The sequence below is a fragment of the Nerophis lumbriciformis genome, linkage group LG01 (assembly GCF_033978685.3).
Source record: "Nerophis lumbriciformis linkage group LG01, RoL_Nlum_v2.1, whole genome shotgun sequence".
NCBI classification, from domain to species: domain Eukaryota; kingdom Metazoa; phylum Chordata; class Actinopteri; order Syngnathiformes; family Syngnathidae; genus Nerophis; species Nerophis lumbriciformis.
In genome coordinates this window covers 56428568-56445403 of record NC_084548.2, presented here as the reverse complement: position 1 = coordinate 56445403, position 16836 = coordinate 56428568, and the positions used below count along the sequence as shown (strand labels likewise).

Sequence of the window (16836 nt, the reverse complement as noted above, 5' to 3'; positions counted from 1 at the left end):
TGAGATAGGCTCCAGCACCCCCCGCGACCCCAAAAGGGACAAGCGGTAGAAAATGGATGGATGGATGGATGGATGTTTTATACCCTATTTGTTAAATAAACCCTGTTTTTTTTTTTTTTATATATTGCACAATATGCAACCCCCCCCCCCCCCCCACAGCAACAAAAAATGTTCAAGTGGAATATTTGATGTGAAGATATTGGAGCCTACATGAGTCAATAATTCATAACTGACTTTAATTTTATTTTATTTTTTGAGCAATGACATTTTTAAGGAGAATATCCCACTAAAATTTTCAGTGATCCAAAAGGTCACCAGGCATAAAAGTGTTAAAAATATTTTTTTTTGCTTTCAACACTTAAATCTCATTATCCACTTCAGATCATCCATCCAGCCATCCATTTTCTACCGCTTGTCCCTTTCGGGGTCGCGGGGGGTGCTGGAGCCTATCTCAGCTTCATTAATCCATCGATTATAAGTTTTTATGATAGGCTCCAGCACCAACCACGACCCCGAAAGGGACAAGCGGTAGAAAAATGGATGGATAATTTAAAAAAAACACACTAAATATGCAATATTTCCCCCAAAATATTGCAAAGTTGAATATTTGATGTGAAGTAATTGGAGCCTTAACCTTTAGGGCTCCTCTAAAGTCACAGTGTTAAAATAGGTTGTGTATTATTTCGTTTCAACACTCTAGAACAACTTTAGATCGATCTGTCAATATTAATACTATTATTATTAGTTTTTCATGATTTATACCCTATTTGTAAACCCTGTTTTTTTATGGCAAAGCCACACATTATTCAACCCCCCCCCTACAACAACAAAAATGTTCTAAGAGGAATATTTGATGTGAAGTTATTGGAGCCTAAATAAGTCAATAATTCATACCTGACTTTAATCAATCAATCAAAGTCAATCAAAGTTTATTTATATAGCCCTAAATCACGAGTGTCTCAAGGGCTGCACAAGCCACAACGACATCCTGGGCTCAGATCCCACATCAGGGCAAGAAAAAACTAAACCCAATGGGATACAATGAGAAACCTTGGAGGGGACCGTATAGATGTACAACATTCACACCAACATTCACACACTAGGGCCAATTTAGTGTTGCCAATCAACCTATCCCCAGGTGCATGTTTTTTTTGGAGGTGGGAGGAAGCCGGAGTACCCGGAGGGAACCCAAGCAGTCACGGGGAGAACATGTAAACTCCACACATAAGTGACTTTAATTTTATTGAATTTTTTGAGCAATGACAGTTTTAAAAAGAATATCCCAATAAAATGTTCAGTGATCCAAAAGGTCACCAGGCATAAAAGTGTTAAAAAATAAGTTATACATTTTTTTGCTTTCAACACTTAAATCTCATTATCCACTTCAGATCAATCCATCGATTGTAAATTTTTATGATAGGCTCTAGCACCCCCCGCGACCCTGTAAGGAACTAGCGGTAGAAAATGGATGGATGGATGGATAATAAAAAAAAAAAAGTTTGTTTGTTAAATTCCCTTTTTGTAAACACACTAAATATGTAATATTTCCCCTAAAATATTGCAAAGTTGAATATTTGATGTGAAGTAATTGGAGCCTTGAATAGGTCAATAATTCATTACAACATTTATTTTGATTCATTATTTTTTGAGAAATGACTGCTTTAAAGAAAAACCAGTCTGCATGGCAGCTTTGTGTTATTAGAGTCTACATTGCAACTTGTTCTCCTTACATCTACCCTGTCTGCTCTTTCATTCCACGTTTTTATGGGTCTTTTTTTAATAATATATTTAGATTGTGCCGCAGGACATTAAAATGGCTTCTGGGACGCACTTTGGACACCCCTGATCCAGTATGATCTAACCAGACTGATATAGTACACACTTAAATGTTAGTGATGGAAGCATAGATATATACTTAACAGGAATGGTCGGATAAACAGAATATGTATATTTCCGAGTCTTCAGGGAAAAATTGGGATAGGCTCCAGCTCAGACGTAGAAAAAGTATTTATGGCTGGACATAAAGCTGTACATAAAACATATATACCGTATTTTTTGGACTATAAGTCGCTCCGGAGTATAAGATGCACCTGCCGAAAATGCATAATAAATAAGGCAAAAAACATATATAAGTCGCATTTTTTGGGGAAATTTATTTGATAAAACCCAACACCAAGAATAGAAATTTGAAAGGCAATTTAAAATAAATAAAGAATAGTGAACAACAGGCTGAATAAGTGTACATTATATAGGCATAAATAACCAACTGAGAACGTCCCTGGTATGTAAACGTAACATATTATGGTAAGAGTCATTCAAATAACTATAACATATAGAACATGCTATACGTTTACCAAACAATCTGTCACTCCTAATCGCTAAATCCCATGAAATCTTATACGTCTAGTCTCTTACGTAAATGAGCTAAATAATATTATTTGATATTTTACGGTAATGTGTTAATAATTTCACACATAAGTCGCTCCTGAGTATAACTACGGCCAAACTATGAAAAAAACTGCGACTTATAGTCCGAAAAATACGGTAGTTGTCTTACATTTTTATCTACCTCTATGATTAAAAAATGTGTGTATTGCACAATACTGTACTGTAAAGATTAATACTGCAAAATACAAGCATATTCAGTGAGAAAGCTGACCTACTTTGACCACTTTAAACAATCCACTTGTTAAATGTCCTTAGTTCCACTCACATGTTTCACTAAGCCCCAAACAATGTTGACTAATTCTAATTCCATTCATCTTCATCTGATATCTTGTATTATAGTATTCTTACTCTGACGTGGAAAACGAGATAAAATATTCTGCTCAAATAAAAAACACATTACTGAAATAGTACCCATACAGTAAAAGTAAAAGTACAGGTCTAAAAAAACAACTTGAGTAAAAAAAGAACTGATTTAAAATGCTAAAGTTACTATATATCTTTTAAGAAGTGTTTAAGTCATAAACCAAGTGTTTTTAAGGATGCAACACTGTTATGAATTAAAGTGCAAAAACTAAATGATCTTTCTGCAGCTTTTCTTCCCTTTATTTCAACTTATTAACTGATGAGATTTTAATTTGAGCAAACTTCAACACTATCCCTAACCCCAGCTATTGAAACCCTAATATAAAACCCCAACATTATCTCAAAGGTTTATGTGAAACCGTAACTTGGCTGTCCAAGTACCACCATATGGCCAACATTAAAATACAGTAGCGTAGTAGGCAGTGTTGGGACTAACGCGTTACAAAGTAACGCGTTACTGTAACGCCGTTAGTTTCGGCGGTAACTAGTAATCTAACGCGTTATTTTTTATATTCAGTAACTCAGTTACCGTTACTACATGATGCGTTACTGTGTTATTTTACGTTACTTTTTATGTAGTATCGGCTAGAAACAGAAGATCTGAGTGTGTTTTAATGCAGCGAAGCAGAGACATGCTTCTGATTCTTCCTCTGCGCTCTCTGTGTGTGTGTGTGTGGGAAGGGGAGGGGAGGGGAGTGGGGTGCGCAATACAACGTAAACCGTTGGCCAACCAAAAAGTAACCACAGAACACTATACGACTATACGGTATAGTGTTCTGTGGTTACTTTTTGGTTGGCCAAGCGGACGTGACGACAGGCTGTCCCCACTCAGATCCGCACGGACCTGGAGGGGGCGTGCCTTAAGTCCGGCTGGAAATCGAGAGAAATTTGGAGAATGGTTGTCCCAGGGCATACTTGCCAACCTTGAGACCTCCAATTTCGGGGGGTGGGTGCGGGGGGCGTGGTTTGGGCGGGGGCGTGTTTGGGGGCGTGGTTAAGAGGGGAGGAGTATATTTACAGCTAGAATTCACCAAGTCAAGTATTTCATATATATATATATATATATATATATATATATATATATATATATATATATATATATATATGAAATAATTGACTTTCAGTGAATTCTAGCTATATATATATATATGTATGTATATATATATATATATATATATATATATATATATATATATATATATATATATATATATATATATATATATATATATATATATATATATATATCAATCCATCCATTTTCTACCGCTTATTCCCTTTGGGGTCGCGGGGGGTGCTGGAGCCTATCTCAGCTACAATCGGGCGGAAGGCAGGGTACACCCTGGACAAGTCGCCACCTCATCGCAGGGCCAACACAGATAGACAGACAACATTCATACTCACATTCACACACTAGGGCCAATTTAGTGTTGCCAATCAACCTATCCCCAGGTGCATGTCTTTGGAGGTGGGAGGAAGCCGGAGTACCCGGAGGGAACCCACGCAGTCACGTGGAGAACATGCAAACTCCACACAGAAAGATCCCGAGCCCGGGATTGAACCCAAGACTACTCAGGACCTTCATATTGTGAGGCAGATGCACTAACCCCTCTTCTACCGTGCTGCCCTATATATATATATATATATATATATATATATATATATATATATATATATAAATATATAAATAAAATAAATACTTGAATTTCAGTGTTCATTATTTACACATATACACACACATAAAACTCATCTACTCATTGTTGAGTTAATGGTTGAATTGTCCATCCTTGTTCTATTCTCTGTCACTATCTTTCTAACCATGCTGAACACCCTCTCTGATTATGCATTGCTGTGTGGCACGCACAAAAGTGCTTTCATCAAATGCACTAGATGGCAGTATTGTCCTGTTTAAGAGTGTCACAACATTGCTGTTTACAGCAAACGGACTGCTTTACTGTAGACGTTCTTTATATTGTGGGAAAGCGGACTCAGGTCCGCATGGAGCTGGAGGGGGCGTGGCCTCCAGCTCCGCCTGAATTTCGGGAGATTTTCGGGAGAAAATTTGTCCCGGGAGGTTTTCGGGAGAGGCGCTGAATTTCGGGAGTCTCCCGGAAATTCTGGGAGGGTTGGCAAGTATGTCCCAGGGAGAGGCACTGAAATTCGGGAGGGTTGGCAAGTATGAGATATTCTCACTTCTTTTCTTTTGTCGAGCACAAAGAAAATACAATTTTAGTTAAATGTAAGTTGTGTCTTGGATCACAGATCCCGTCTACTGCCCAAAACAACAATTCAAATCTGCCTGGTTAGGCTTTGTGTATGTCACGTGTGCCTTCCTTAGGTGAAGCCAGGTTTACAGCTATGTTGTTGATTGATTGATTGATTGAGACTTTTATTAGTAGATTGCACAGTACAGTACATATTCCGTACAAATGACCACTAAATGGTAACACCTGAATACGTTTTTCAACTTGTTTAAGTCGGGGTCCACTTAAATTGATTCATGATACATATATATACTATCAGATATATACTAACATCATAATACAGTCATCACACAAGATAATCATCAGAGTTTATACATTGAATTACTTACATTATTTACAATCCGGGGTGTGGGAAATGGAGGGGAGAGGGGGGAAGTAGGTTTGGTTGGTATCAACACTTCAGTCATCAACAATTGCATCATCAGAGAAATGGACATTGAAACAGTGTAGGACTGACTTGGTAGGATATGTACAGCAAGTAGTGGACAGAGAGAGAGAGATCAGAAATTATAAGAAAAAGTGTCTACATTTGATTATTTACAATCTGAAGAGGTATTATGTGGAAGGGAGGGTGTTAGTTTAGGGTTGTAGTTGCCTGGAGGTGTTCTTTTAGTGCGGTTTTGAAGGAGGATAGAGATGCCCTTTATTTTACACCTGTTGGGAGTGCATTCCATATTGATGTGGCATAGAAAGAGAATGAGTTAAGACCTTTGTTAGTTCGGAATCTGGGTTTAACGTGGTTAGTGTTAGTGTTATTATGCTGTTCGTTACTTATGTATGTTATGTTGCAGCTATTTAAAATAGTTTTGTCAATTTGTTCTGGCCTGAAATAAATTGGCCCTTTGAAACATATGTTTGTCTTTGTGTGTTGTATGTAGAGCACATTGCTTAGCAGAGTTCAGTGATGCAAATGCATGTCAAGTTGATCAACAGATTGTATTATTCTCCAGTGCAATAACAGTACTGAAATGAAGGCTAAAAGGGCATTAATGGGAGCTTTAAAAAAAAAAAAAGTAGAAGAAGTAACTAAATAGTTACTTTTCACAGTAATGCATTACTTTTTGGTGTAAGTAACTGAGTTAGTAACTGAGTTACTTTTGAAATAAGGTAACTAGTAACTGTAACTAGTTACTGGTTTTCAGTAACTAACCCAACACTGGTAGTAGGTCTAAATATTCAGTAAAAACAAGGCAGAGGTTTTGTTTGGTCACGTTAACATTTGGCCACTTTAACATTACACACAGTTTGAACAGCAACGCAGTGTTTCAATATAGCAAAATAAAACACTGTACTTTAATAAAGTGATTCTTTGCAGTACCACTAAATGGAGCCGGCGTACCACCAGTGGTACACACACCACGTATCATTCCCTACCAGGAGGTAAAATTAGATTTTCCGCAAAAGCTATCTTTCGCATTATACTGTCTGTTTTCCCGTGATAGTAACTAAATAAAGCATCAATAATGAGTAATATTGAGCAGTCCGTGAGTAAGAAAGGTTGACACAGTGCAGTGGTAGAAATCCTGTCTATTGACTGTATAGAATACGTGTGTAGCCATTACTCTTTCCAATGATGAACTGAATTGTGTGTTTACTCTGCTGTTGTTGTCTTGTGATGTAGCTGTCAATGTAAACACTAGACCCTCCTTTCTGGGGTTCACCCTAAAAGGTGTTTGTTTGGGGTAAACTAATTCCTTACAGTGAGAGAATAAGCATTCCTCTGAAATAAATTATCTGTTTTCACTCATTTTTTAGGGCCAGGCTTGCACCATTCAGGATTAGTATATTTTGCAAAGAAACCTTGTTTGGAGTTCTTCTGTTTATGCACCAAAATTTGTACGAAATTATCAAAATTCTATTTTTGTAGTAAATGTAAATTTTTTTGGAATTGGGTGTTTCATTTTGGTTGTTAAAAAAATTCAGTTGCAACCCAAAATACCGGGATGGCTGTTTAATGAAAAGCTCCAAAACAACATTGATTTACCCAAAACAAGGAAAATGGAGATATCAGTTTTTGCGTCTGAAATTTTCACATGTAGAGCACAATCCAGTTCACCCTTATGACCTCTTGGCAATATTAGCTTTTCAATTTCATTTCTACCCTGGACTACATCACAGAACATGTGGACATCCACTGTTACAGCATGGAGAATTAGCTTGCATGGTAGAGCCATCACTTTGCATACAAGAGGTAGCGAGATTGATGCTCGCTTGCACCAAACATTATTTTTCCAAACTTTTTCATAGTCTAAAATAGTTTCAATAAACCCAAGCCTTAGGTTGAGACTGTAATACAAAACCCTTATCCTAATTGGAAACCCTGATATGAAACTTCAACCTAAGATTTAAAACTAGGGATGTCCGATAATGGCTTTTTGCCGATATCCGATATTCCGATATAGTCCAACTCTTTAATTACCGATACCGATATCAACCGATACTGATATATACAGTCGTGGAATTAACACATTATTATGCCTAATTTGGACAACCAGGTATGGTAAAGATAAGGTCCTTTTTTAAAATATTAATAAAATAATATAAGATAAATAAATTAAAAACATTTTCTTGAATAAAAAAAACAATATAAAAACAGTTACATAGAAACTAGTAATTAATGAAAATGAGTCAAATTAACTGTTAAAGGTTAGTACTATTAGTGGACCAGCAGCACGCACAATCATGTGTGCTTACGGACTGTATCCCTTGCAGACTGTATTGATATAACAATAACAATAACAATAACAATTAGAGATGCTACCTCAGTAGAAGCATTTAAGTCCTATCTTAAAACTCATTTGTATACTCTAGCCTTTAAATAGACCCCCCTTTTAGACCGGTTGATCTGCCGTTTCTTTTCTTTTCTCCTCTGCTCCCCTTTTCCTTGTGGAGGGGGGGGGGGGGGGGGCACAGGTCCGGTGGCCATGGATGAAGTGCTGGCTGTCCAGAGTCGGGACCCGGGGTGGACCGCTCGCCTGTGCATCGGCTGGGAACATCTCTGCGCTGCTGACCTGTCTCCGCTCGGGATGGTGTCCTGCTGGCCCCACTATGGACTGGACTCTTACTATTATGTTGGATCCACTATGGACTGGACTCTCACAATATTATGTCAGACCCACTCGACATCCATTGCATTCGGTCTCCCCTAGAGGGGGGGGGGGGGGTTACCCACATATGCGGTCCTCTCCAAGGTTTCTCATAGTCATTCACATTGACGTCCCACTGGGGTGAGTTTTTCCTTGCCCTTATGTGGGCTTTGTACCAAGGATGTCGTTGTGGCTTGTGCAGCCCTTTGAGACACTTGTGATTTAGGGCTATATAAATAAACATTGATTGATTGATTGATATATATTGATATATAATGTAGGAACCAGAATATTAATAACAGAAAGACACAACCCTTTTGTGAGAATGAGTGGAGGGGGAGGGAGGTTTTTTGGGTTGGTGCACTAATTGTAAGTATGTCTTGTGTTTTTTAAAAAAACCAAAAAAAAAAACCCCCAAAAACCCATACCGATAATTAAAAAATCGATACCAATAATTTCCGATATTACATTTTAAAGCATTTTTCGGCCGATAATATCTATTTAAAACCCTATGCCAAATCGGTATCGTTGGTTGAAACCCGAGCCGTAGTTTGAAATCTTAATGAGAAATCCGGATATGAAACCCCCAAACATTTTAAACTAAATGTGTAACCCTAACCCTAGCTTGAAACCCTTATATTCAACTTCAAGTCTTGCTTAAAACCCTAATATGAAACCCTAAACCTAGGTGAAAACACATGGCTAATCTTAAAACCCCAATTGCAAACTCTAACCCCATTTTAAAATCCAAATACCTAACCCAGGGGTGTCAAACTCATTTTAGCTCAGGGGCCGCATGGAGGAAAATCTATTCGCACCTGGGCCGGACAGGTATAATCATGGCATAATAACTTAAAAATACAACTCCGACAACTTCAGATTGTTTTCTTTGTTTTAATTTGGCCTAAAATAGAACAAGCACATTCTGAAAATGTACAGAACACAAATAATCCTCTTGACAAAACACTTCAAGTTAGTTGAGGAAAAAATTGGTGCAGTTTCAAAAACACCAGGAAGAACATAATGAATTTAGACTTCATCTCAGTGTATCTACAAAGAATTAAACTTTAAGTCACAGCCCATCTAGGGTTGAACAAAAAACATAGTAAAGTTAACTTTTTTTTTAAATTTGCACAGAAGACAATAATTTTCACAGAACTATATCAATGTGCAGTGTCTCATCCAGCATTTTAAGTGCGGTTACCAATTTTTATCCTACTCCTGTTTGTTTTACGTTGGGTCGAGGTGCAGGAGTCGCAGCCCCGCTTTACCGTGTACCTCTTGCTTGGTAAACTTACTTGCCCCGGATTAAACTATACGCTTGCCTAACATAATTGATATTGCCACAGCAGTTTCTTTAATATAAAAATGCATCTCAATTTTACACTTAGCAAACGGGTCCGTTTGAACCTGTTCCCAGGCCTGATTGGGCCCATGGGCCGCATGTTTGAGGTCCCTGGCCTAACCCTACCTCAAAACCCTAATATGAAACCTTGACTCTTGCTTGTAACCATAACCCTAGGTTAAAACCCAGGCTTAAACTTGAAAACCTCAATCGCAAACCCTTACCTTAAATTGGAACCTTAATATAAAACCCTACCTTTTTAAACCCAAACCTTAGGTTGAAACCCAAATATGAAACTCTAACCCTAGCTTGAAATCCAAATATGAGAGCCTGACCCTTGCTTGTAACCCGAACCCTAGGTTGAAACCCAAGCTTAAGTCTAACCCTAACCTTAAATTGAAACCCTAACATAAAACCCAAACCCTATTCAAACCTAAATATAAAACACTAACCCTAGCTTGAAACCTAAATATGAAACCTTGACCCTTGCTTGTAACCCTTAGCCTTAGGTTGAAACCCAAGCTTAAGCTATAAACCTCATTCAGAAACCCTAACCTCAAATTAAAACCCTAAGATTAAACCATAACCCTTTAAACCCAAACTGTTATGATCCGTTGCCCAGATCATGTTTTGTTCAGTTAGTTTGACTCCCTCAGTTCTGTTTTCAGCACCCCTGGGTTTGTGTTTTGGTTACCATGGGTGCTGATTAGTTTCACCTGCCTCTGATTAGTGTTCGGGACGCTCACCTGCTCCTGTGCACTAATCAGAGAGCTACTTATTCTCGTTTTTCACCACACTCTGTCTGGCTGTCTTGTTTGCGTTACGCAACAGTTACTACGTCTACCTTTTTGAATCCTATGCCTGTTTATATGCTACGCCTTTGCGCTAGCCTTTTCCTTAGCTTTGCTTCCCAAATATTTTTTTTTTCCTAGGGGGCGTACCGAAAATATTTGAGAAGCACTGCTCTAACCCAATCCCAAACCTAATGAAGTTAAGTCAAAGTTAAACTACCAATGATTGTCACACACACACTAGGTGTGGTGAAATGTGTCTTCTGCATTTGACCCATCCCCTTGTTCACCCCCTGGGAGGTGAGGTGAGCAGCAGCGGTGGCTGCTGCCCGAGAATCAGTTTGGTGATTTAACCCCCAATTCCAACCCTTGATGCTGAGTGCCAATCACTCAAGGTAATGGGTCCCATTTTTTATACTCTTAGGTATGACTCGGCCGGGTTTGAACTCACAACCTACCGATATTAGGGCGGACACTCTAACCACTAAGCCACTGAGTAGCTAACTAACCCTAACCACTGAAAACCCCAACATTATCGCTATACCCCTTAAAACAACTTGATAATTACAAATTGACAAAAAAAAGACTGGTCAATTACAGTCATGCAAATAAATGTAATCTGTTACTTTCACTTGTGTTGTTATTAGTGAATGATTAAGGCAAACACTCGAACATAAACATTTATTTTCCCATAAACACAGGAGACATGAAATTACATTACACAAACAAACATGATCACTTGGGAGAAGACAAACTTGACTCCAAGTACCCAAGAGGACACAAACTGACTTTTTGAACTTGTTCCCTAAATGATTGTAGTCCTGATGACTTTTGGCGAAGATATGAGACTGCAGCAGCATATCATGCATCATCACACTAGCAGCAGACTCGAGGGAGAACTTGAACATGAACACGTGTTGCAGGGCACAAGATGACACGCCTTCAAGCAGCCACGGAAAGACAACAAGGACATATCAGGACTAGAGACTACAATGTAACTATTGATGCTGACAATGGACAATCAGCACAGGAAGGCTGCCGTGACATGGCCATAAACAGAATATAAAGTGTAAATAATAAATAAGACTTCACAACAACATATTCTTTCTCAAATTGCCACAGTGCTTTTGGACTTTGAATAGTCAAATGTGTTTAAAGTCGGGTTTGTTTATTGCTGTGCTTGGGCAGCCGCGGTGAAAGTACTCTCTTCCTCCTCAATGGTGTCCAGCTGGTCCGTGCGGATGGCCTGCGTGATCAAGTTGAGCTCCTCGCACATGGTCTCGTAGCGGTACGCCACCCGGATGTCAGGGACGTTAGTGCGGCTGATGTCGTTGCTCTCCTGCCCTTCTTTGACATAGTCGGGCCCCAGCCAGTAGCCCTTTAACTGAGTCGCAAGATTAGCAGTAAGATGACAGTGTCCGACTAACATCAGTGTGTTGTGATTGTGACGGACGCTCAAGGGTACCTTATGAGAGAAACCACTCATCAGAACGCTGTTTCTGGCCAGCTCACACATGTCACAGGAGCTCAGCTTCCACACCTGAGCTGCAATACTATACTCCTCCATCAGGGGCTCCTATGAACGATAAGGCACACATTTTATCACACAGTATTAGGGAACCTCTTATAGCAGGGATACTCAACTAAATTGTTTTTGTATATTCCTTAGTACCAGCGTCCTCTACAGCAGGACTTTTTGACTTCAGGTTCCAATTTTTCCACTACGGAAAGGGCCGGGTAGAGATGTCCGATAATATCAGCCTGTCGATATTATCGGCCGATAAATGCGTTAAAATGTAATATCGAAAATTATCGGTATCGTTTTTTTATTATCGGTATCGTTTTTTTATTTTTATTATTTATTATTTAATTTTTTTTTAATTAAATCAACATAAAAAACACAAGATACACTTACAATTAGTGCACCAACCCAAAAAATCTCCCTCCCTCACACTCATTCACACAAAAGGGTTGCTTCTTTCTGTTAATATTCTGGTTCCTACATTATATATCAATATATATCAATACAGTCTGCAGGGATACAGTCCGAAAGAACACATGATTGTGTGTGCTGCTGGTCCACTAATAGTACTAACCTTTAACAGTTAATTTGACTAATTTTCATTAATTACTAGTTTCAATGTAACTGTTTTTATATTGTTTTACTTTCTTTTTTATTCAAGAAAATGTTTTTAATTCATTTATCTTATTTTATTTAATACATTTTTTTAAAAGTACCTTATCTTCACCATACCTGGTTGTCCAAATTAGGCATAATAATGTCTTAATTCCACGACTGTATATATCGGTTGATATCGGTATCGGTTGATATCGGTATCGGTAATTAAAGAGTTGGACAATATATCGGAATATCGGATATCGGCAAAAAGTCATTATCGGACATCCCTAGGGCCGGGGCCCCACTCAAATATTAAGGCTGGATTAGTAATCTTACTTAATTTTAATTGTAATCAATAATTATATCTTACAACCTGTGTGTTAATCACACAAACTATTATTTATTTCCCACGTAAACCAGGGGTCCCCAAACTTTCTGACTCGGGGGCCGCATTGGGTTAAAAAAATTTGGCCGTGTGTGTTATATATATATATATATATATATATATATATATATATATATATCCATCCATCCATTTTCTACCGCTTATTCCCTTCGGGGTCGCGGGAGGGGGGGCGCTGGAGCCTATCTCAGCTACAATCGGGCGGAAGGCGGGGTACACCCTGGACAAGTCGCATTGCAGGGCCAACACAGATAGACAGACAACATTCACACTCACATTCACACACTAGGGCCAATTTAGTGTTGCCAATCAACTTATCCCCAGGTATATATATATATATATATATATATATATATATATATATATATATATATATATATATATATATATTCCTCACGCACTAATTGACTAAAAGAGCGCACTTGCCGCACGCTCGTCCGATACTGCGGCACGATCACGATGATGTCACGTTATCGAAGGGAAAATGCATTTTTTGACAATATGATTTTCCTAAGCGGCTAGGAGACCCCGAGAGTAACAAGCGGTAGAAAATAGACTAGAAAGGACAATTTATTTATTTTTAAAAATTAAAACGTCCCACTGGCCGGATTTTGGACACTGGCGGGCCGTATTCGGCCCCCGGGCCGTAGTTTGGGGACCCCTGACGAAAACCACAGGCTTAGGTCAGGCTGATTAGAAAAACAAGTTCTAACCAAATATACTGCATAAAAAGGGGCTCATAAACGACTGATGAAAAACACACTTCCAAACAATTATGTTGTGCTCAAATAAATCAACAAAATAAACAATGTGTTTCTTAACTAGACTGTCAGTAAAATTAAAGTGCAAATTAAAATACAGCTTCACCACTTTAGTCATATTTTTGCACTTAAAAAACGTATCTATGACTTTAGCTCCAGCATTCTTCTGTTTGTTTGAGATTGTCATTACTGCCACAAGAGGTGGAAAAGCATATTACAACTGAGTCGTGTTTCGGCCCATACAGACCACAGCTGATAAAAATATTTTTTGGCAGACCTGTAGGAGGTGCTTGCGGCCCAACAATGGTTAAGAAACACTGCTCTGCAGTAGACATTTAATTTGGGTCTATTAATTTTGTCAGAGTTACAGGAGCGCTCTCCTGTTTTTAAGGATCTACAAAAAAAACTAGTCAAGGTTCATCTCTATAACAAGACTCTGGTGCAGGGGTGGCCAAAACTTTTACCGCGAAGGGCCCAAGTACAAATGTGCCCAAGGCTGGGGGCCAAACACAGCAAATTTAACTGTGAAACACAAATGGCCAAAAGGTTCCTATATATAGTACCAATAACAACGATAGATGGAAACTAGTTAGACTGGCGACAATGCCTTTAATAATGGTGTCAGCTTTAAGGGTGACTAAAACATTTTCACTTCCGATACGATACTGATATTGATCCTATACGATATCAGCAGGAATCATACTTTTTTTTTTTTTTTCGTGTGAAATATTAAAAAAGTTTAATCAATTAAAATTAGTCAAATGGAGAAGAAGGGTAGGTATGAAACATTAACCGATTTATCATTAACTGTCTGGAAGGAACGTACTCTGTCTTTAAGTTGAAGTGAAGTGGTAATTGTTTTTAGCGACACCTAGTGTTCACAAAAATGTATTAAGTTAAGCTCATGACACAGTAAGTTGAATGATGCGGACACGTCATTTACTGGATATTTTTTAATACACTTCTGGCTTGGACACTTTCTAAGTAATATGAAAGTATAATTATTTCATACTTCTTTATATTGACACATGTGCTGCAATATTGGTTAATTAAAGATACTTATTATGTCTAGCTTGTGTGCTATTGTGTGTTTAGCTGTTGTGTAGCTACAGTACTCGTAGCCTACAACCTACTGTGTTTGAAATTGATTTGACTAAAATACAAGAACATACCAACCTTGTGTGCTTATTGAAGGAAATTTCGACTGCATTTCGACTTGCTGTCCGGCTTTGCACAAGTAAACACGCTGCAGGACTGCTTGTAGTAAAACTATTATTGGAAAGTTTAGATGCAGGTCGATATAATCCGATACTTGTTTTTTTCTGCTGATATTGGACCAATATCTGATATCAATATCGGATCGGGTCACCCCTCGTGAGCTTAAAAACTCAGTATGAATACAATATGTATTACATTTGGGAAGCCACTCTTTAGCGGGCCAAATCAAAAGACTCGGCGGCCCTCAATTTGGCCCCCGTGCTCCCACTTTGAGCACCCTTGTACTAGTGTTTTTAAGAATCTACTGCAAAAATGTGAGACTCTCACAAGGTTTTTGAACTGAACTCGCGGGCCACCAGCTGAATAGCCCAAATGATGAAAAAGAAAGGACCTGAAATGGAACTTTGAGGAACACCACTAGTATAACTAAAGAAGTTGACTGCATCTGAAGTAAAGTTACATAAATCACACTACAAAATGTTTTTTGAACTGCCAAAAAGTAGAGCACTTAAGGGGGTGCCTTGTGGAATGTCTAAGTTATGTAAATCACAAGTTTGGACCTCAGTGTTCTATGTTTGCTAGCAATGTTAAAATGCCAATGTGTTCACAGTGGTCCAAGTTCCTCTATACAACACGAGCACTCTGTTTTTTTGAAATTTACTGCAAACATTTGGAATTAAACTCGACGGGCTGGTTTGGTGCCATTCCCGGGCCGCCAGTTGAATAGCATTATAGGTTGTTTCTCTGTTTGTTTGTCAGTGTTCATACACAGGAGAGTGGATTTTATAGCAAGGCGCTAATTGGAGCAGGAAATCGCTAAATAGTAGCTCTTTGAAATGGTCTTTAGTCTCTTTTGTTCCTGCCAACTATCCATGAATGATAACCAGTGTTCCTGAACACACCAATACTCATTTGTATTTGATTATGAAACACAAAGAGAGTATTTACAAAAAGTGCAAAGGTCAAAGGACTTCTTGTGTGCGCAGACCTTGGTGAAGTGAAACTGCAAGGGGTCGTCCGTAGATAGGGAGACCACCAGTCCTCTGGACAGGTACTCAGGCAGAGGGTTACGGTGGTAGCTAAGGAACAGACTGTTATTGCTGAGAGGAGACATGGCGATGCCAATCTGAGCCAAATAGTATAGATACTGCAGCACAGGAGCCTGTGGACAGATAAGACATTTAGATTAGGCTGCAGCTTCTCCATTTGGATTTCACTAATCAAGATGACGCTGCCAATAAAGAGCAGTTGTCGCCTCGGGGATGTACCTTCCTGAGCAGCAGCCCGTGGGAGATGTTCTCAGACAGCATGAAACCAGACACCAGGTGATGGATAGGACCTGCCTCGCCACAATGAGGACGTAAGACAAGACTGTGGAAACCCCGCTGCCTGGAATGAAAAAACAGACATCCATCAGGGGTGGTGACCTTTTTCAGGCTTATTTTGATTGTCTTCCTCCTGATGAATTTTTTTAATACCCTGGTCATTCTGTATTGGTATAGATCGAGAGGATGGCATATATCATTTATATCATACATAAATATTTAACACAAAAAAGGTGCATATTTTAAAGGTCTTGTTACCGTCGGGCCCTAATCTAAACAAGACTTGTGTGCATGACTGACGTTATTCATTGTCCCATAGGACACTTGTAGTTGAGCCCTATGAAATTTGCCTAACAACATGGCCAATCTGTCTTCCTACACACTCTTTCAACCATGCGTAGAGCATGTTTTGCGATCAAATCAATGCAGTTTCATAACAAGGCCCTACGTTGCATATCTCAAGTACAGTTTCAGTTGCATACTTTGCACATTTTTTAGTTTCACATTTGGTACATTTCTTCCAAACAGACTCATGTATTCAACAATGGAAGACTTCTGACAAATATAAAGTGATCCGCAAGGCCGGCGACATCATTGGAGAGCTGGACTCTCTGACGACAGCGTCAGAGAGAAGGATGCTGTCGTAGCATCTTGGACAATGTCCAATGACCATGATGTGCTGGTCCAACACAAGAGCACTTTCAGCACTAGAC

The 16836-nt window shown here is 38.8% G+C and overlaps 1 protein-coding gene across 4 annotated transcripts in view; it reads right to left on the bottom strand.

Moving 5' to 3' along the window:
• Positions 1-10652: 10652 nt before the first annotated feature.
• Positions 10653-16836, bottom strand: part of ampd2b (adenosine monophosphate deaminase 2b) — a 67713-nt gene continuing 61529 nt past the window's right edge. For 2 of the 4 annotated variants that reach the window (XM_061987722.1, XM_061987723.1), the window contains 4 exons: positions 16067-16187; positions 15787-15960; positions 11763-11873; positions 10653-11681 (listed from right to left, as the gene is read on the bottom strand). In XM_061987722.1, the coding sequence (XP_061843706.1) occupies positions 11466-11681; positions 11763-11873; positions 15787-15960; positions 16067-16187 (622 nt within the window). In that variant the 3' untranslated portion in view covers positions 10653-11465. The remainder of the gene's footprint in view (positions 11682-11762; positions 11874-15786; positions 15961-16066; positions 16188-16836) is intronic. The other 2 variants (XM_061987724.1, XM_061987725.1) reach the window with 2 other exon arrangements.